Here is a 23,092-nt window from a genome sequence, read left to right on the forward strand (position 1 = left end):
GAATTAGCGCAGATAGTAATACTGGCTGAGGCTGCATTCATTTCTGATAGGTTTCAGAGTAGCAGCCATGTTAGTCTGTATCAGCAAAAAGAAAAGGAGTACTTGTGGCACCTTAGAGACTAACAAATTTATTTGAGCATAAGCTTTCGTGGGCTACAGCCCACTTCATCAGATGCATAGAATGGAACATATAGTAAGAAGATATTTATACATACAGAGAACATGAAAAGATGGAAGTACAACCACTCTGAAGACTGAAGCGCCACTAGGGGTGGCTAAAGTATGTTTGTGGTATCAAATCAGAGAACGATGTGGGTCCTCAGGACGTTTGCTCTCAGGAGAAGCCCTGTTAGCACTTTGGCCATGTTGATGAGTTGCCAGAGGAAGCTGTGATGCAACATGGACCTTTGTTTGTAAAGTATTTTGAGCCTAAGTTGAAAGGTGCCTCAGACATGCAAAGTGGCACTATTATATATAATCATTTTATTTGACTAAATCTGAATGTTTAATTCTTAAAGTGAGTATTTATAGAAAGCACAGACTTTACTGCTGTTTCGGAGACACTAGGATACAGGAACTGTTAGTGGTCTGTGCGTTCCTGAAAGGTAGACTTCCTATGGTGTTAAGTAATGCATAGTGGACATCAAGAAATGCAATTATCAAGACCCACAAGAAAGAATTTCTCTCTTTGTGCCATAAAATATTTATGCACATAATGGCAACACATTCACAACGATACCTCCCAGATTACTACTTGGTTTAAGGTTGATGTTTGCTTCAGAATTCTGGTGTTGTATTTTCTCCACAAGTGAAACTGCTGAAAAATCACAAACTCTACTTTTTCATTAATCCACTAGGCTTTGTAAACCGCAAAAAGTTATTTATCACATCTTTGCCTTAAAATAGAGGGATCCTAAACTATATTAAAACTATGCCAAAGGGGGTTAAAAATGTTCAAGAAGACGGAGAAGTTTGAATCTGTTCAATGAAACCATCTCATTGTGCAAAACACATCAACTTATAACAACAGTGCGGTACTCACAGGCTTTCTGACATCTGGCAGGGTAATCCACAATGGAAAAACAATGGGGAAAACAGCAAGATACATGAGCTGTTTGCGTAAGGTGTCAGGCCAGGCCAGGCTGAGAGGCTGCTCTTCATCATCATCTTCTGAATTCTGTCATAAAAATGGAAATGAATAGAAGGTAAATTGGGTGAATAAAGTCAGCGATCTCTTTGGAGAAAGTCATGCGAACTTCACGCCTTGAAGAAAGACTCATTAGCTCCAGCTATATTACAACTATTGGGCTTGAATTGCCAGTGTTGGTGCAGGAAGGTGCAAGCTGCACCAGCCTGTGCCCCAAAGGGTTCTACCTCTGAAGAGGGGCAGATTATGTTTACACTGCCAGGAGTCTACGCGATAGCAGCCAGGGCAGTGGAGCACTAAACTGCAGCTAGAGCGTCACATGAATCCTGCTGGCAAAGGTTGCCTGAGGATGCAATGAACCCGTGGCCCCTCCGTTGCCAATGCTAGCCATTCTTTGGGATTGCACTGACCAGCTTCAGGCATCCTGGCAGAGTGGGGATGTAGCCCAGTGGGCTAGTTTACTTTATTATATTCACTGCTATTGTAGCCCAGTGGGCTAGCTCACCTTCATTATATTTACTGCTTTGCATTATATTCGGCAGTAATGCAAGAAACCTACAGGCCCGTATCCTGTAAGACATTAGCTTCAGCAAGTCAGCATACTTATGTCTGGGACTTTCACCTAGATAAATGGAGCTAAAGCATAAGGTCCATGTATAACTGCGACCTTTAACATATAGGATGCGTTACAGCAGGTCGGCATAGGGGCTTTCCTAACTTTCATTCCCTTTTAAACTTAACAGGTACACCACAACTTAGAACTTGGAAAGAACCAAAATAACTAGTTAGGACAGAAATAACAAATGTGATACCTAACCACAAAAGGGCCATGGTAACAAAGTGATGTATATAATAAATTGAGATCATTGAAATACTAACCTATAGAAAAAAGACACTCCAACATTAGTGAGGTGAGGAAATACAAACAATAAGAAGGGAAAAATCCCCTACTGAATATGCATTGAACATAACGGCGTCAGTGTAACATAGTATAAAAGTGGCATCCCAGACTAGGGGCAGTAGGAGAGAGAGATGTAGTCCTTGGGTAGTTCCAGAAAGATGGCCACTGGTGATGATGAGGAAGGTGATGCTAATGAGGAAGATGATGGCTAACATTGCAGGTTGTTCTACAAGGGATGATGCGAGTATATGGATGTGCAGATGTACGTTCTGTAGTATCTCTATCTTACTGAGTTGGGGTCTTTGTAACTGTGCTAAACGTATTAATAAACTATATTTCCTCTATTAGTTCCTATATTGTGAGTGTTGCAACTGTGCACATCAGGGTTCCCAACTATATAATAATTTAAATTATACTGGGCCTGATCTTGGGGCAAGAACCTGTCAACCCTCAAAGTGATAACTGGAGATTCTTACGTAATCAATATAATTAATACATAATCTAAGATCAGGCTACAGGGATTGTATTCACTTTGTGCCTCTGACACATCTCCAAACAGACTTCCACTACTGTTTCCTCCATCCTGGGTTATACTGGGCAAAACCAGAGTAACCAAGGTCTGAATCAAGACCATCCATAATGTTTTGCCCTCTGACCTTCCAGTAGCACATCAATTTTTTAGCAACTAACCAGCAAAACCTTAGGGAAAAACTTTCACCCACATGATGGATCTTCACTCCAATATTTTAACCTCTCTACACACAAGTGTTTTTTGTTTGTTTTTACACCCTACTGTTAATTGGTTTTCAGCCACTTACTACAGGATAAGCTTGGAGGGATGTCTCCTGTGACATAGGTCCTTTACGGCTAGCCACATCACTTTTCCGGTTTCTCTGCCCGCCTTTCACTCCTCAGCATGTAGGTGACATAAGACCCTTTAGGACTGCCATAGTCTGCTGCTAATGGGCATGACCTAGACTACTTTGACACTTACACCTATTTTCTGGCCTTTTTGCCCACGAGGCCAAATTCATCCCTGGTGTAACTCAAAGAGGCAATGTCAATGGGGTTACACCAGATCTAATTTACACTGCTGTGTAAGCCAACACAAAATTCAGCCTGAATGGTTCTGTCCCACAAAGGGCCTGATCCAACCCCCCCTGAATTCACTGGAAAATCTCCCACTGAGTTCAGTAAGAGAAAGCCCAAAGACAATATAAGTTGGATTTTCCTCAGAGCATGCAGGATGTGCCTACTTTTAAAAGTCATTTTAAAAAGAGATTATAATTGAGATCTCAGACCTTTCTGAAAATTACATACTATTCTTCCAATAAGTTTATACTGTGCTGAGGAACATTATCATCACCTTTCTATGAGTTAAGACCCTGTGTTAACAGTGCTTAGTTAAGGTTTTTAACAGTGCTGCAAGAGGCTGGTTTCAGAATCTACTTGATTTGGTTAGTTTATTGCACAGCTCTGTAATTTTGGGGATTTATTAATAGTTCTGTTTCAAAATCCATTCCTAATTATTGACTAGAAAATCATCCGTTTGATTACTCTACAAGTAACTCAAGGTTGTCGTCTCTATAAATGATCATTTTAAATGTTCCTATCAACACTAAGGGACACAAAACCTGATTCTGACCGAATTTTTTCCAGTTTTATATCTGTATCACTCCATTGACTTCACTAGAGTTTTGCCAGATTTACAAAGATACAATCGAGCCCATATCCACAGTTCCCTCTTGATGTGTTCATAGATGCAGCTGCCTTACCAATTATACACACATGTTAAGAGAAGACCATATCTTGTTAGTCCCTATACTTCTGGAAATTCCCAACTAATCTGAGTGATTAAAAAATGACAGTGAACTGAAGAGTCACAGGTATTTATCATGACAAGATTTTACAAACAGATATGGATACAACTGGTCACATACTCGCCACAGAACGTTAAGCATCTGAAAGGTTTAAGAGATTGGCGCGTCCTTTTATCTTTCTGTACACTGCCAAAGTAGGCAGATGCTCTGCCCTTCATTTCCATAATCTATGGCAGTTTGACCTCTTTAGAAAACATATGCAGGTGCAAGACTACTTCCTTCAAACCAAATCTGTTCTCTCTGTCTCCAGATTCTGGCAGAAGCAACTAGGGGTGCGGGAATCAGATGAGGCTAGATACCTAGCTTTGAAATAATGATTACTGAGGAAAATAGGAGCACAAAAGAAGCAATTGAAAGGTTGCCTAGGTAACTCTTTCTGAGTGGCCGGGTATATTTCAAGCAGCAGACGCAGCAGGAATAAACCTCCATAAACATTAGTTTCAAAAACAGCATTGAATGACTAAGTATTTTCTGAATTATCATATTTAGAGATTAGCTGAGATTAACAATCCTCTTTAATCATTGTAACTCTGAACATATATTGATATGTATATGGACACACACACACATTTGTAGAACATGCAGATGTTAAACACACAACTCATGCATGCAGTACTGTCCATTCTGATCATATGCCTTTTGATTCTGGTCTTTCTTCTTTGTAAATGAGGACTAACTCCACTGGCAATGCAATTACTCATGATTTACCCAAGTATTGATGAGTTCAGAATCAGACCCATTGTTGTCTTACATGGGCATAGAAAATATCACAAACTTTGAAACCTCAGAAGCTCACCACATAATTCTACAGAGGGATGGAAAGGAGGCTAATTATAGTGACAAATGTGGAGCTGGTGACATGAAGAGCGAGTTATCTGAACTAAATCAAAGTCTCTTCAATTCAAAACAAAAGCTTTTACTGTTTGCACACACTGGGAAAACAGTGTCATTTTATTCTCTGGTTTCTCTTCGCCAGGTTTTAGGCACCAGTCTGCAGTTTATGTGGCAAAAAATTTAAAACTCACAGTTATAAAAAAATACAAAGAGCCACAAGGCACTGTGAATGGCTATGGAATTAGGAGCAGGTGGCAGCTTCTGTAATTCTGCATGTGACTCTGGGTTCTAAGCAGAGATTTTGCAGATACTGTAGTAAAGAAAAAGGGAAGCATACACTTCAATTGGTTGCAGGTCTCTTATTCTGGTGAAAATACTTAGCAGAAAGATATTGTACACATCACAAGTAATTATTACCATTCTAGGTCTGAATTCTGCCCTTAGTCATATACATACCAGTTCCACTGGCAATAACGGAAGCTGTGCATACATTATAGTAGGCACAATTTGGTTTTTAAGGTCTAATCTTTCATTTCTAACTTGCAAGAATAAAGGATGCAGAATCAGGGCTTGATTTGCAGAGTTAATGAGCTCCAAGAACTCACATTGAAATCAACAGAAGCTGAAGATGTTCAGCATCTTTGAAAATCTGACTAATGGGGAAAAGCAACACTGAGTTACCCACAAGAGGCTGGAAAAAAACAAACCACCATGCCTCTGAGACAATATGAGTGTTACACTTACAGTCAACTCATCCAGGAGCAAACTAGGGAAATACAACCTAGACGGAGCTACTATAAGTTGGGTGCATAACTGGCTGGAAAACCATTCCAGAGAGTAGTTATCAGTGGTTCACAGTCATGCTGGAAGGACATAACAAGTGGGGTCCCGCAGGGATCAGTTCTGAGTCTAGTTCTGTTCAATATCTTCATCAATGATTAAGATAATGGCATAGAGAGTACACTTATAAAGTTTGCAGATGATACCAAGCTCGGAAGGGTTGCAAGTGCCTTGGAGGATAGGATTAAAACTCAAAATGAGCTGGACAAACTGGAGAAATGGTCTGAAATAAATAGGATGAAATTCAATAAGGACAAATGCCAAGTACTCCACGTAGGAAGGAACAATCAGTTGCACACATACAAAATGGGAAATGATTGCCTGGGAAGGAGAACTGTGGAAAGGGATCTTGGAGTCAGAGTGGATCACAAGCTAAATATGCGTCAACAGTGTAATGCTGTTTAAAAAAAAGGAAACATCATTCTGGGATGTATTAGCAGGAGCGTTCTAAGCAAGACACGAGAAGTCATTCTCCTGCTCTACTCCGGGCTGGTTAGGCCTCAACTGAAGTATCGTGTCCAGTTCTGGGGGCCACATTTCAGGAAGGATGTGGACAAATTGGAGAAAGTCCAGAGAAGAGCAATAAAAATGATTAAAGGTCTAGAAAACATGAGGGAGGATTGAAAAAATTGGTTTTGTTTAGTCTGGAGAAAAGACGACTGGGGAGAGGGACATGATAACAGTTTTCAAGTACATAAAAAGTTGTTACAAGGACAAGGGAGAAAATTTTTTATCTTTAGTCTCTGAGGATAGGGCAAGAAGCAATGGCCCAAATTGCAGCATGGGCAGTTTAGGCTGGACAATAGGAAAAAAATTCCTAACTGTCAGGGTGGTTAAGCACTCAAATAAATTGCCTAGGGAGGTTGTGGAATCTCTGTCATTGTAGATTTTTAAGAGCAATGTAGACGAACACCTGTCAGGGATGATCTAGATAATACTTAGTCCTGCCTTGAGTGCAGGGGCTTGGCTAGATGATCTCCTGAGATCTCTTCCAGTCCTACTATTCTATTATTCAATGATTCTAGGAGTGAAATAACTCAAGCTAGACCAGTCAGAGATGTTGCAATATTTCTGAATTAAACCCATCTGTGGGATAAATTTTTGTGGGGGTATTTTCAAGTGTGAATGGAATTCCGTGTCCTTACTAAAATTCCTGGTTTTTAATAATTAATGATGAAACGTCATTTTGATGATCCTTGGATGCCTGTATGATCAGAAGTCAATGTGCCAGTCTAACAATATTAGGTATATTTCCCTCATGAAACAACAAGAAAGAAACAAAGAAAGTAGGACAAAAAAATTAATTGTCTGGTGAAATCTGGTTGAGAAAAATGTAAGCCAATACCAGTCTAGCACAAAGGGCACTGCCAAGGAAGAATGCTAAAAAGATACATTTGTGAGTGTTGTGAAGTACTTAGATATCTTCATTGCCTGGATTCCTAAACCCAGCCTAATAACAACTGCAGTCACACAGAGGTCAGGTTAAGGTTAGGTTGAAAGTCAGGCCATACGTGTGTAAAGATCTATCTGTCCGTACAAATATACATTTGTGTAAGCAGATGGATGTGCCCACAAATTTTGCAGGTGCATTTTAGAGGCCTCATTTGAAAATGTGGATCAGAATATGCCAAGGAAAATGTAACTATACATGTTATTCATGTTATGAATAGAACTAATTCTTTAGTATTCTAGATAACCACCAGAATATATTAATACTGTTCCTTTCAAACTGACTGCCTCAGTGAACTGTCAGTGAAGAGAATAACTTACCATTATATTCTTTATAGTCTTCCCCATTAAACTTATTATACTGCGACAGGTATTAAATAAGTGGGTTTTTTTATTAAGAAATGTGTGAACTCGCTACAGTTGTTCATAAAACAGTAACTGTACCAAAGATATTACATGAAAAGGTAATTTGCGTGGTTTACTTGCTACACTAATCTTAATTGTCTCACTATTCTCTTGTGCTAGGCTCCCTGCCCTCTCTGCCTGCATGCTATATTCACCTGTTTTCTCTCATCTTATACTTAGTAAGTTTTTTGGAACAGGGACCATCTTTTTTTATGTGTGCATGAACAGTGCCTAATACAATGGGCCCAGATCCCTGACTAAGCCTCCAGGTCAGTGATCTCCAAACTGTGGGGCATGGAGAAACATTTGGGCGGGGCATGGCAGGGCCCTGCCCCCCCATGGGGACGGGGAGAGAGTGCTGGCCAGCCCCACTCTGCCCCCAGCTCTGCTCTGGCCCCACCCCCAGCTTGGGCCCCTGACCACAGGCCCCAGCTCGTGATGGCAGCTCTGGCTCCACTCCCAGCTGTGGCTCCTGATCACAGTCTTCTGGTGGGGGGGGCCATACAGCTTCCATTATGGGTTAAGAGGGGGTGCGACGGAAAAAGTTGGGGGACCACTGCTATAAGTGCTACCGCATTACATATAAATAAATAAATAAATAAAATGTAATAAGAACTACATTAGACAGATATCCCCTTTACATGTTACATTGTGGGTCAGTAGGGTATTTTTGCAACAAAAAATTCAAGTTTTTATTTTACAAAAATGAAGGTTGAGAAAAGAATTTTGGAATGTGTCTCGTAGTTTAATTTCCACAACAAATTTACTGTCCATACTGTCTTTTGAGATACTCTCTATAAAGGCTGAGTCTGGTTTTTCTACACTTCAGCTCTTGCATGTATCACATTACAATAATGAAAATGACACTCTCCTCTAACTTCAGTAGTTTTATCTTCCCTGTAACTTCTTAGACACCATCTCCTATTAGTTTACTCATAATCAGGCCATTTCTGAGAAAACTATACAGTAATAAGTAATGACTGTGTGACTCAGAGCATTTCAACAATGCCAACAGATGGTGACATTTCATCAGTAACTCTTTTGTTTATAACCAACAGATTATACCGATTCCCATCTGCCAAAATCATCGTGTATTCACTGCTTCTAGCAAACAGCAGAGAAGACTTGTCTGTTTAGAGGTTTATGCTCAAAATATATTACTCAGGAAAAACAGTTGTTCATCGAGGACTGCGTCTGAAACTGCATTTTATTTTGGATGTAAAAAAGTCTGAAAAACAAATAAAATAACCCACCTCAAAATTTATCAGTGTTCCCAAGTGTGAAAGTACTTATTAACTGCTTACAATAAATTGAGTACATCTTATAACAGGTATCTCATATGAGTTAAAAATACTAAGTTTTGAGGCTCATTATATTGCCCCAAATTAGACAAGGACTATATATTTTTCTTTTTGTGCTTTTCTCCTGTATACGGATTCCTGACACAGATAATCAGCACAGAATTAGGATCAGGTTTCCAGTGAAAATGGTAAAGAGGCAGACAGAGACCATTTATGATTCCCTTTGATCATGCTGAAGGATAGATATCATAGCATGTGTAAGAGTGTTCCTATCCATTTTCTGCTTCTTAGTGTTGCAAAAGACTGTCGTGGCTATTTGTTTCTAGACAGTGGACACCAGCCATCAACATGACCTTTCTTTATGAGGGAACTAAGATAAAAATAGAATGACATCTCAAAATGTTGCCTGCCTCAAATTGATATCTTATTGTTCAATGTTAAGATCTACTTTTGTTCTTCAAAAAAGCAAATCTCAGGCTATTTTATGTCCTCACCGAGACAGAGAGGGAAGACAGTTAAGTGGGTTAGAGTGCTAGTCTGGGTCTCAACCATAGACTTTCTGGATGACCTTGGGCAGGTTACTTAGCCTCTGTCTCCCAATTCCTCATCTGTAAAATAGGAGGATAATAATACTTCCCCCTACTTAACAGAGGTGTAGTAAGGCTAAATAAATTAAAGTTTGTGAGGTGCTGAGTTTCTACAGTAACTGTGGCCATATAAATACCTAAGACAGAAAGAAGAGCAACCTTTCTTTGTGGAATCATGTGGCAAAAATTCAAGTTATGCTACCCTGCACCTATTTCTTCTTAGGATACATTCCATTTACATAGGTAACTCACATTAATGGCAAGGGTGTATGTAAATCCTCCATGTACTGTGAAACCACCAAGAGGAGGCTAGATTTTTTGGTTGGATTTTATGCTAAGGAATATGTGGATGATTTTTATGCCATTACTGCAATCTGTACAACTTCCGGGTCTACTGCTGGAATCCTGGGAAACTAGAAAATTCTGAATTTGTACCCATTTATTTCCCTCAAAGTTACACTGCAGCATTCACTGGTGGGTATAGAAAGAGACACATAGAGTGCTGTATTACAAACTATGCTCAGCAGGCCTGCAAATGGAAATAACAGTCATAGTGATCTGGAGATGCAACTGATGACTAAGCCCGTCTTGTAGCCTCTTTCCCACTGTCCTATTTTTCAAAAAAAGGGAAAAAGGTGTACAGCAGAAAAAATGTAGAACAGATCAGTAAATAGGCTTGGGAATACAATGGTTAATCCCATTTTATGGCAGTGCAACGATCTCTAAGTTACATAAAAGTTAAAGTGACATGAGAGATCTGTGCAATTATTTCAGGCTCAATGAAAAGGCAAAGAAGATTTTCAGGCAGCAGAAAATATATGCTTACTGATCAAAAGAATATCAGGCACTTTGGGATATATTATTACCTTTCAACAAAGGCTTTTGTCATCTCTTCCCCTTTCTTTCCCAAACTGAAGCATTTAAAATATTTTGGGAAACACATCTAGTGACTGAGAACACGCCTATACTTAGATTCAAATCACATTAATTTGATGAAAAGGATCACATGTTCCTTGGAAGGGAATAAATGCCGCAGACAAAAGCTTTGTCCTGAAATGCACTAACCATGTGCTGCTCTTTGGTGAAGAAAGTTAAATCCACTTTACCACAGTTGCTCAAGTAAGCTGTTTAGTAATCACACTGAAAACACTGGAGGCTTAGTGATGTGTTCTCATTGCATCCAAGGTGCCTTTTCTTTTCATGAAAAGTTATCTTTGAGATGGTTGGCATATATAAGTTTTCCAATTAGGTTTCCATGGAAACTGGTGAAAGGGTGTGTGTGTGTGTGGGAGGCGGGAGGAGAAGGTGTTAACTTGAAATTGGATGTTATTTTTAGGAAAGCCACAAGTTAGAATGATTACAGCTCAAGCAGCTTAATCAAATACTTGTTAAGGGGGGTGGGGAGGGAGAACTTTCAGAAAGATCATTTCTCTGTATGGTAACCTATAAATTATTTAATGAGATACCATCACTGTCCTTCTACTCCTCTTTGCATTTTGTCAGACATGCTCAGTACTAAGCTAGAAATATACCGTTTTATATAAAAGAACTTTCTCCTTCATGGAAACCTGTTAAAGGTCAAAACGAAAGATACAATAACTAGGACTAAATCCAAAGTAAGATGGAATACATTGCAAGAGGGAAGAAAGCATAGGTTGGCCAGGACAAAAAAAGGAACATTTACAGATTGGATTAGAAAAAAAATTATCCCAGTGTATTTTTTTCCCTCTCAAGAGGCCTGAACCAACACTCACTGAAGTCAATAGGAGTCATTCCTTTTGACCTCAGTGGGACTTGGATTGGACCCAACATTAATATAACTGGCTTGGATTGATGGACAGGGCTACAAGGGAAGGTCTCTCAAGACTCCTGCAAGCAGCGGCAGAATAAGCAGAGATCCGGGCTTATTCCATGGATTGGAGCCCTGGTCTGGTAAGAGGTCCAGCAGAAGTTAGATCCTCTGCTGGAGAAAACTGGGGTCAGGAGGTGAGAATTTGAAGATGGGCCTGGGAAGAAAGGAAGGAGCAAGAGACTGAGAATGGGGAAGAGAGAAAGATGAATGAGGAAGACAAGAGAGAGAAAGACGGTCTGAAGTAGGGTGAAATTCATCTAGCCTTCTACAAGTGGTTCATAGGCCTTGTGCTTGCACTCTTCATAGGAGTGAATTTCAGCCAGAGTGTACAACACTAAAAAAAAAAACAAGAGAGGGAAGGAAGAGAAATTAGACTCAGGAAAAAATGTACTCAAACAAAAGAAAACAAAAAGAAAAGAAAAGGGGGAAAAAACTAGGGAGAAGGAAAAAGGGAAGGGAAAGAAGGAAGAAAAAACAGAGGGGAGTCAGACAGAGTTACCTTTTTAAAATAAAGTGTAATTTCAAAATGTTTTAAAATAAATTAAAAAAAAATTTCTCTGCTCCTCCAGTTTTAGTCTCTGATCACCCTAAGAAGCCCCTCTTCTCTTCTTTGCTGGGAGACCTATGCTCATTGTTTTAATTTAAAAAAAGTATTTGTAAACAAGAAGAAAGAGCTTATCTATAGACACTTCTGGGGCTGGTATATGGAAAATGATAATTCCAGTATTTAGATTGTGGATGCATTTCACTTCAGATAAATGTGCATCAAATACAGAACTTCACAATATTATGTTTCTGATCTAGAGATTTAGATTGAGCTATCACAGTTTGGACTAATGAAGGCTAAAATTTCCAGAAATGGGACCCTGTGTATTCTTGACATGGGAACTGAATAACAGAAATATGATATGGTAGGCACAACACAGAAGACAATTAGTTTCCCTTGCAGATCTTGCCGGTTCAGAATGCAAACAGGCTATGATAATGTTCCATAATCCAGTTTCTGGCAGTAAAATTATATCCTGAGCACACTTGTTCCCCAGCCATCAGTTTTCAGGACAGCGGCTTTCCCCTGAAGGCAAATGTGGGGCTTGATCCTTCAAGGTGGAGAATGCCTCTGACACCCTCAGTTGCTGTACCAGATGACTGGCAGATAGCTAATGTAACACTCATTTTTTAAAATGGCGCCAGAGGCAGTCCTGGTAATTGCAGGCTGGTAAGCATAAAGTACCAGGCAAATTGGTTGAAACTATAGTAAAGAAAAGACCTATCAGACACACAGATTAACACGATTTGTTGGGGAAGAGTCAACACGGCTTGTGTAAAGAGAAATCATGCCTCACCAATCTATTAGAATTCTTTGACAGGGTCAGCAAACATGTGGAAAAGGGTGATCCACTGGATATAGTGTACTAGGACTTTGAAAAGGTACCTCACCAATGGCTCTTAAGCAAAATAAGCTGTCATGGGATAAGAACGCAGGTCGTCTCATGGATCAGTAACTGGTTAAATGACAGGAAACAAAGGGTAGGAATAAATGGTCAGTTTTCAGAATGGAGAGAGGTAAATAGTGGTGTCCGCAAGGGATCTGTACTGGGACCAGTGCTGTTCAGCATATTCATAAATGACCTGGAAAAAGGGGTAAACAGTGAGATGTCAAAGTTTGCAGATGATACAAAATTGCCCAAGATAGTTAAGTCCAAATCAGACTGCAAACTGTTATGAAGGGATGTCACAAAACTGGGTGTTTGGGCAACAAAATAACAGCTGAAATTCAATGTCAATAAATGCATACTGGAAAACATAATCCGAACTACACATGCAAAATGATGGGGTTTATATGAGCTGTTACCACTCAAGAAAGAGATCTTGGAGTCATTGTGGATAGTTCTCTGAAAGTATCTCCACTCAGTATGCAGCAGCAGTCAAAAAAGCTAACAATGTAAGGAACCATTAGGAAAGGGATAGATAATAAGACAAAAAAATCATAATGCCATTATAATAATCCATGGAATGCTTACACCTGGAATACTGCATACAGTTCCAGTCACCGAATTGGAAAAGGGCACAGAGAAGAGCAACAAAAATGATTAGATGGATGGAAAAGCTTCCATATGAGGAGAGATTAAAAAGACTGGGACTGTTCATCTTAAAAAGGAGACGACTAAGGGGGGGATATGATGGAGGTCTATAAAACCACAAATGGTTTGGATAATGTGAATAAGTAAGTGATATTTACCCTTTCACATAGCACAAGAACCAGGGGTCACCCAATGAAATTAATAGGCAGCAGGTTTAAAACAAACATAAGGAAATACTTCACAGAAAGCACAGTCAACTTGTGGAACTCATTGCCATAGGCCAGAGTTGTATTGTGAAGGCCAGAATTATAACTGGATTTAAAAAGGAATTTGATAAATTCCTGGAAGCTAGGTCCATCAATGGCTATTAGCCAATGGGTCAGAGATACAAATGAACGCTCTTGTCCTTAAACCTCTGACTGCCAGATGCTGGGTCTAGATGATAGGGGATGGATCATTCCATAATTGCTCTGTTCTGTTCATTCCCTCTAAAGCACCTGCACACTGTTGGAAGACAGAATACTGGCCTAGATGTACCATTGGTTTGACCCAGTATGGCCATTTTTACATTCTTATCAAGATTCTTTGTGAGGGGCAATTGCCCCTTTTACATAAAATTGCACCTTAATTTTCACCCTGCCCCCACTCTTTTTACTTCCCATATCCTTTTTTCTGCCTCTCCTCTTCATCATCTCCTACTCTTCACTGAGTTTTCCTTCCACTCTACTCAATGCCTGTCTTCCCCCCTTCTGTATGGTCTATGCTACTTTCCCAGGATTGACTGGGCACTTCAGAAAGGCCTGTTCCTTCTTCCTGCTCCTTAGCTTTAGGGTAGTACTGCAGTCAGGCCCAGCTAGGACAAATATTCCAACAGTGTTTGAGCCAAAGACAAGCAGGGGTACCTTTGACAAAGATCAATATGCAAAAAAAGAATGAGTGTTTATCTGATTCTTACAGAAGCATTTTCATGTTATGACAATCACAGAAAAACAGAACAATTTTTTAAAATTCCAGTTTATATGGAATTTATATTTATACAAATATATTTTTATGGATAATTAAGCAGTGACTGTTTCAAGTGGCAATCACTAGAAAAGAAGAAAAGTAGAGAGACTGTGGAAATGGTGCCAGGAAAGACTGCCTCAAAATGTAACTGGTAGTATTTATAGATTCATAAATTTCAAGGCCAGAAGGGACCATTGTAATCATTTGGTCTGACCTTGTAGCATATATCTTTTAGAAAAAACATCTGATCTTGATTTAAAAATGGTCAGTGATAGAGAATTCACCACAATTCTTGGTAAATTGTTCCAATAGTTAATTACTCTTACTGATAAAATTTTACACCTTATTTCCATTCTGAATTCGTGTATCTAGCTTCATCTTCCAGCTGTAGTCCAGCTGAGTGGTGACAAAGGCTTGAATAACTGAGGCCAGGTCACCGTCGAGTTGCTCTCTGTGCAAGTGAACCCCTAAAACTTTTCTTCAAGACTGATGGAGCTGAAGGTGCAGAATTACTCATGAATTCTTTAGGTTGTAAGATTCTCTACTCTTGACTGGGATAAATAATGCATCCCACCTCTACTGCAGTACAGTACATTTTGAGTATACATTAATGCTTATTAGATCTGACATGAAAATTTCAAACATTGCCTTACTGAAAGTTTTAAGTGTTTAACAAAACAAAACAAAAACAAACCAAGCTTTGCTCAGTATTGTAACCTTGCAATATCTGCTTGTCCTGCAGTTATTTGAAATGAAACCATCAAATTTTTCTGTCTTGGGTGATGAGGTTGCTTGACCCATTTTTGAACAGGCTTAGAATCCACTTCATTATAATGCAAAATGACAACATCTGAACCTTTCTATGAGATACAATTGTTCTTCCGTTATTGTTTTTTCTGAATAGTTTCTCAGGAGTTAGCTATAGGCAGGATAGATTCCCTTACTAAGTTATGGTAAAGTGGATCCTTTAGAATATTCACATGTGCCACAAAATTATTATTCATCCACACCACAATATTCAGTGCTATTGTAGGATAATAAAACCTAACAATGCACCAATGACTATATTAGCCTACTGGAATGGAATTATTAATATCACTCGCTGGATTTTTTTTTCTTTTATTATACACATTTTTGCTTAATGTTAAAACCAGCCTCAACATTTATTTTGGTTCAGCAATGAACTCAGACTCTCAGATGAATGGGGCAGTTCACACCTTTCAGAGTTATTGTTCCAGGCTCTCTCCTCATCTCTGCAACTCAGTTACACTTAATTCACATATTTCAGGTTTTCTTCATCACCACAAGAGACTGCTTTAGTTTTAAAATAAAAGCTGAGATTCTGGGGAACATGATAATATCCCCAGAGAGGTGCTGGAATAGTATATAGCCCTCAGATAAACCTTTAGGAAGGATGCCATTCTCTGCCATAAGAGGTCCTGTAAACTTTTATCCACATACTTAATTTTCACTGACTTTAATGGAACTACAAAAATGCGTGAAGTTAAACATTTGCAAGACTGAGGCCATGTAGGTATATTTCTCAAAAATAAACTCTTGAGCTGTGCTAAAATGGTTAAAACATTTATTAAGGATATTTTGTACCCTGACATTTTGCTTTTCATCAAAATCACTATTTTCATACTGCAATTGTGAACTGTATCGTATCTCTTATCACTGCAGAGATAATTTTTGCTTGAAAATAGGCCACTCTCTCTCAAAATGGTTCACGTTCAAAATTTAATTAATATTTTCTGTAAAAATATGACTTTTCCTATTTGTAAGGGAATGGAAAATGCTTTCAAATTTCAAGGAATTTAAGTTTCAGTGTGACTACTTTATAGAAATGTGCAAAACAGCTGCCAGAATGAGGCTGAAGTGGCTAGGGTGGGAAGCACTAGCAGAGTAGTGTTGAAGAGTAGAGATCTAACGGATAATTTATAACAAAAAGCAAAACAATGTAACAACAGGGATAGCATTTTCCTGCAGTTTGCCAATGTTCAACAACTTTTGCTAGAACTTACCTAAGGAAAATGCTAAGAATTTGTCTGTATAGTTTAAACTTAAAGGTTTCAGAGAAGCAGCCGTGTTAGTCTGTATCCGCAAAAAGAACAGAAGTACTTGTGGCACCTTAGAGACGAACAAATTTATTAGAGCATAAGCTTTCGTGAACTACAGCTCACTTCATCAGATGCATAGAATGGAACATATACTAAGATATATATATACTGTGACAAAGCTCTGTCCTTGCCTCCGTGGGTCCTGCGTTTCCTGGTGGATTTCACTAGCCTCAGAGGCTCACTGTGACCCTCCATGTAATCCTTCTCTCTCTAGAGACAAGGGTCACAGTCTACTGAGCCATTTTCATCATAAGCCAACGAGGGAGGTGAGGAGAAGTTATCCTTCCTTGCACAGTCTCTGTTGTCTCCCAGTCTCAGTGATTAATTGGGGGGCAAAGGGGAGGGAGCCCGGGCCCACCCTCTACTCCGGGCTCCAGCCCAGGGACCCTAATAGTATCAGCTATGGTAGCTGACCTTTTAGAAACATGACATGTACAATTCCCTGGGCTACTTCCCCCACAGCAGCCCTCACTTCCTCAAGCTCCACTTCACCCTTACCTCAGGGCCTCCTTCCTCGTGCCTGATATGGTGTGTACTACTCAGTCTCTCCAACAGCACAACTTCCTCCCACAGCTCCTGACATGCGCGCCCACCTGACTAACTGGGAGGCTTTTAACTAGTTTCAGCCAGCCCCTGATTGGCTTCAGGTGTCCCAATCAACCTAGCATTCTCCCTGCCTTCTGGAAAGTTCTTAATTGGCCCCTGGTGTCTTAATTGACCTGGAGCAACTGTCATTTCACTTATCCTGGTACCAGGGATTTGTTTAGCCTGGAGCTAATATATCTATCTCCCACTACTTTTCTATAGCCATCTGGCTTTGCCCCGTCAGAATACATACAGATAAGCTGGAAGTTACTATACAAACTGTCAGGTTTCAGAGTAGCAGCCGTGTTAGTCTATGTTCAAAAAGAAAAGGAGTACTTGTGGCACCTTAGAGACTAACAAATTTATTTGAGCATAAGCTTTCGTGAGCATCCGATGAAGTGAGCTGTAGCTCATGAAGCTTATGCTCAAATAAATTTGTTAGTTTCTAAGGTGCCACAGGTACTCCTTTTCTTCATACAAACTGTGAGAGGCTAATTAGTTAAGATGAGCTATTATCAGCAGGAGAAAAAAAACTTTTGTAGTGATAATCAAGATGGCCCATTTAGACAGTTGACAAGAAGGTGTGAGGATACTTAACATGGGGAAATAGATTCAATATGTGTAATGACCCAGCCACTCCCAGTCTCTAGTCAAACCCAAGTTAATAGTATCTAGTTTGCATATTAATTCAAGTTCAGCAGTTTCTCTTTGGAGTCTGTTTTTGAAGCTTTTCTGTTGCAAAATTGCCACCCTTAAATCTTTTACTGAGTGGCCACAGAGGTTGAGATGTTCTCCTACTGGTTTTTGAATGTTATGATTCCTGATGTCAGATTTGTGTCCATTTATTCTTTTGCGTAGAGACTGTCCGGTTTGGCCAATGTACATGGCAGAGGGGCATTGCTGGCACATGATGGCGTATATCACATTGGTAGATGTGCAGGTGAACGAGCCCCTGATGGCGTGATTTCCACCATGATTTCAACAATTTCCATCCCACCATCAACCTCAGCCTAGACCAATCCACAGAAGCAGTCCATTTCCTGGACACTACTGTGCTAATAAGCGATGGTCACATAAACACCACCCTATACCGGAAACCTTCAAAAGTTTTTTTTCTCCTGCTGATAATAGCTCATCTTAACTAATTAGCCTCTCACAGTTTGTATGGTAACTTCCAACTTACCTATCTATCTATATGTTCCATTCTACGCATCTGATGAAGTGAGCTGTAGCTCACGAAAACTTAAGCTCTAATAAATTTGTTTGTCCTCTAAGGTGCCACAAGTACTCCTGTTCTTTTTAAACTTAAAGTAAACCATGGTATGAACTTCAGTGCCAAGAATTGCTTTTTACGGGGTTTTCTCTCTCCATAGTGCCTTGAGCTGTAGGTTCAGGTCTAAGAGCATGAAAGGGTAAGATCCTATTTGGTAAAAACCAACTCACTAGCTTTCCAAAATAGTAAAAACAGGCAGGAATATGTTTATCAGGGTAAAGAGAAAGAGAAAGAAAGAAAATAAAAGACAGTAACCTCTTCAATTCCATGGACAATGTTTCCATTTTGCACTGGTCCTGAACCATCATTTGGTGGTGTTACTTCAACTTCCACTTTTGCAGTATTTGGGAGTTCAATTTTTTCTGTAACATCATCCATAAATGGAAAAAAACAGAACAAAGAAACGGATAACAAATCTGTTAGTGACGCTGCACTTATATTTCAGTCTTTTTGAATGATCAAGTGTTACTAGTGAACTGTTAACCTTTATATATATACACACACACACACACAGTCACATATATAAAAAAGACGAGAGAGAAATTCTGGCCTTGTTACACTGGTGCAAACCCATGGAAGCAGCAGATGTAATTTAGAGACAAATTTTGACCTTTGGGAGCTTTGCCTGAATAAGGATTGCAGGATCTATTAAAAAACTGATTGCGTTTTAGAAATGTTCTTTTTAATGTTTATGTTCTTAATTGCAACTTAAGGACTCCTTTACTCATGCAAAAATCTTACTAAACCCATGGGAAGTCTGACACTTTTGAGTCAAAACTGACACTAAACCATTTTATCAGCAAGTAACAAAATGTAAGATGCTGCACTGGCAGATAGACGGATGGATAAACTCATAAACAGATGCAGAAACTTAACTAATGAACTTTGTCCATCTGTCGTTAAGAAAGCTGGAGTTTTGTCACAGCTATCATGAAAGTCGCAGATTTTGTGACTGTCATGTGGCTTTTGAAATATATTTGTCTTCTGAATAATAGCTAATGATGGATGGTAAAATGTTACTAGACTACCAAGAGCTTCAAAGGTAAACCTTGGGCTGGTCAGCAACTGTGATGACACAAGGGCTAGATCAGTGGGCTTTTGGCAAAACCGTCATCTCCTCAATGGGTCATAATTTGGCTCAGAGGTTAAAATAAGAAATAACTTTTCAAAATATGGAGACCATGGCTCAATTTCTAAATATTGCTTCTGGAGTGGCAATTCCTATCTTAAGAACTGTTTCAGAGTAACAGCCGCGTTAGTCTGTATTCGCAAAAAGAAAAGGAGTACTTGTGGCACCTTAGAGACTAACCAATTTATTTGAGCATAAGCTTTTGTGAGCTACAGCTCACTTCATCGGATGCTGTAGCTCAAGAAAGCTCATGCTCAAATAAATTGGTTAGTCTCTAAGGTGCCACAAGTACTACTTTCCTTTTTATCTTAAGAACTATTCACTTTTATCATCGGATATTCATATCCTTTTTATTTGCACTAAAAATGGAAAAAATAAAGATACAAAACAATGCTTTCAATGCTGCTACAAAGTAAAGGCCTGATCCTGCAGTTGTTCATGGTGAGGTAAATGGGAGAGAGTAGGGACTGCAGGATCTGACCCTATTTTTGTGTAATGCAATTCCTTTTCCCATAATCATCCAAGGAATCTACTAAACAACAGGCATGTCAAAATTTCAGCTGTTATTATTAGATGAAGATGGTAATGGCCAGAAATGCTTGAACAATCAGAAGTCATGAGGAAGTGCCTCTAACAACAGCTGACACAGTAAGATGTATTTTATCTGACGTTGCTGTACAAAGAAGTAAATATAGCTGTGTGGCTGCATTACTGCTGCACTCAGATTCTTCCTGAATTAAACTCTGAGATCACAGCAGCAGTGCAGAGTGCAGAATATCTGTGATTATTTAACTGCTTGCGGGGTATTTTCCTCAGCATTATGCTATATTAACAGAGTGTTCCATCCAGTTGCTTGACTCAGTGTCAAAGTGCATCTAGATATAGAGTGAGGTCATGGAAGTGTCAAACTGATTTCATTTTTACCAGATACATTTGATCGTTTTTTGTATTTTTTTCCCACTGCAATGAACATTAAGTGGTAAAGCAGTGGCTAAAAGAAACGAGAAGGTGACTTAAGTTGTTGTTGTTGTTTTAACAACGTACAAGTTTTGAGCTGAATATTCTTTGTGAAAAACAGAGTCAATGGGGTTTGTGTAGTGGGTATACACAGGGCTGGGAAGGATGGATTTTTTCCAATTCATAGTCCGGATATGAAGAAGCTGTGCAGCAACTCTGCGGCTGCTATTGCAGACTGCAGGTAACAGTAGCCCACTATACAGCTAGTCCACAAACCTTTTGGCTAGTGGATCAGCAGTGTGTGCAAACCTACCGACCACAAGCCTGCTCCTCCTGTGGCCGAGCCCCAATACTTTCCCCATAAGAAAGTTACCTTGCAGCAGTTCTCTGCAGCAGGCTACTATGAACCCTCATTGCAATCTCCCCCTTGCACAACAGAACCACTACTATCAAGGTTTGCGTGCCAATGCAAGATAGGCAGGATTTGCCTCTGACGGATCAAATCGCTCTCAGCAACAATCATAATACCTCTCTGAGGGCAACATTTTGCTCTTAGATCCACACGGTAGATCTCAAATCCAATATTCTATTCTCTTCTCCTGGGAAGTGTAGAGCTACATGTCCCACATAAAATGCACATTTATTTCAGGTGTATAAAAAATGTAAGTAAGTGTCTAAACTGCACACCTGGTGGATCTCAGTGAGTATTCTCCACATACAGAGAGAACCCAGTATCAGACTCAAATGGCCTGGTAATGCTATAAATAAATAAAGCATCATTGTCAAAATTTGCTTCCTCCTCATGCACAGAACTCCCATTCATGTCTATGGGGATTTCATGCACAATTCTTTAGGGAGTTAGAATAGAATACACGGATGAGAGAGGAAAATTTAGCCCTGTTTGGCTCAAATGACTGACTCTAATGGCCTATCAGAAATGACTGGGCCAAAAATCCAGAGTAAATCTTGTAATGTCGTTGGAGTTATTCTGCATTTACACTTGAATAGCTTGAATCTGACCCACTGTATGAAATAGTTCATTGGGCAAACTATGAGCCAAATTTTTCACTCAATTATACCAGTCCAACCCATTTGGAATTGCAGGTGCTACGCATCTCTGAAAATCAGGTTCCCATTTGGGAGTCCAGATATGGATTTAGAGGGCTAACTTCAGGCACTCAAGTCTGAAAAAATGTCGGTTTATTTATTTTCTTGGGTAAGTAAAGTAACACATAGCAAATATATCCCAAACAATAAGAAATAATTCTGTACTCCTATACTTACCAGCATGATTAGCAGCCCCGTTCCGTCTTTCACTGTCTTCCACCTGGCACTTCTTTTTGGCAATCTTATGGAGAATTGAGGCCTTCTCTTTGAACTTTCCTAAAAGAAAACATTGTCATTGTTCAAGTGCAGCCATTCTGAGATGCTACATTTCTCTGTAATAGCTTCCAGCTTTTGCTCTATAAATCAAAACCAAGAATTAATTTCTATCTATCCCAAATAGATAGTTAACTCATTGATAAGAGTTAAGAATTTTAAAAGGTGTTTGTTCATTCCCTAAAACTCAAAGAGAATAAAAAAAATATTATTTTTCTGGTGATGCAGTCAACCAAGTTTGCATAACAAAAGTGCTAGTATAAAAAATTAAAGATGAATAGCAAATAAATTAAAATGCTGAAAATAAAAAACACAATTTCTGGTTTGCTATAGGAACATAGGAATTGCCATAGTAGATGAGATCTCTGGTCCCTCTAGTCCAGTATTTTGTCCCTAGTAGTGACCAATATCAGATACTTCTGAAAAACTCGTAAGAATCCCCATAATGAACAATTTCTAAATAACCACAGGCTAATTTTATTTCCAACCCCTGCCAGTTAGTGCTACATTCTTCTCTCCAATCTATACAGTAGCTCTCTGCATGTCTTGTAATGGTTGGTTTTTGCCCTGTGGTATCATAGTTTATGATCCTTGTATGTTTTTAACCTAATATATGTCTTTATGATTTCTCTCTTCACTCCCTTTCCTCCTTCATTGTAAATACTACTTATTAGGTAGAATGCAGGCTTAATTCAAAACAACCATATGACATGAAAATCCTAGCCTACAATTCTTGCTCTCCCTAAACTCCCACTGAAATCATTTGAAGTTTTGGGGGCGCAAAGACTTGCATGGTTTAGGACAAAAAGGTATTTCATTAAAATCAAGCAATGCGACCCAAAGGACACATTCTGCCGATTAACTACAGAAAGTAAAGAGAAGCCATGCATAAACAGACTTTGATTTACATTACAATGTCACCACTTCCAAATGTAAGTCATAATTATAATAAAATCATATTCTATTGCTGTTTACATAAAATGGACAAATGAATCAGAGCTCGAAAATAAAATAAATACCGCCTCTGCTTTCCCCGTCCAAAAAAGAAAAAAAGAATTGGGAATGTTTAGAAAGCTGGATACCATAACAGAATAATTAATGTGCCAAGAGGCCAGCGATAATCATTTATGTGGGAATGGAATAAATGGTCAACCACAATCCACCTGGTGGGAAAAAATAATAAAAGAACCTTATAAAAATTCATGCGCTTTGCCCTTTCAGTTGCACGTATTATTCCAGAAACATCGCACTGCAAAGTAACGTGTTCAGCCAGAAGAACAGTAGGGAATATCATAGGCAGTTTCTTTTTCAGTTGCTAAAAAAAATGTATATGGGGATTTTGAAATTCTTAGTTATATTGTGCACA

At 39.1% G+C, this 23,092-nt stretch overlaps 1 protein-coding gene across 2 annotated transcripts in view; it reads right to left on the reverse strand.

The window, feature by feature from the left end:
* Positions 1–23,092, reverse strand: part of SLC24A2 (solute carrier family 24 member 2) — a 169,572-nt gene that overhangs the window by 19,660 nt on the left and 126,820 nt on the right. For both annotated transcript variants that reach the window (XM_078852940.1, XM_078852939.1), the window contains exons 5-7: positions 21,631–21,729; positions 18,516–18,622; positions 1,043–1,177 (exon numbers count right to left, since the gene is read on the reverse strand). In XM_078852940.1, the coding sequence (XP_078709066.1) occupies positions 1,043–1,177; positions 18,516–18,622; positions 21,631–21,729 (341 nt within the window). The remainder of the gene's footprint in view (positions 1–1,042; positions 1,178–18,515; positions 18,623–21,630; positions 21,730–23,092) is intronic.

This window comes from Lepidochelys kempii, chromosome 5 (genome assembly GCF_965140285.1).
Source record: "Lepidochelys kempii isolate rLepKem1 chromosome 5, rLepKem1.hap1, whole genome shotgun sequence".
Classification (NCBI taxonomy): Eukaryota; Metazoa; Chordata; order Testudines; family Cheloniidae; genus Lepidochelys; species Lepidochelys kempii.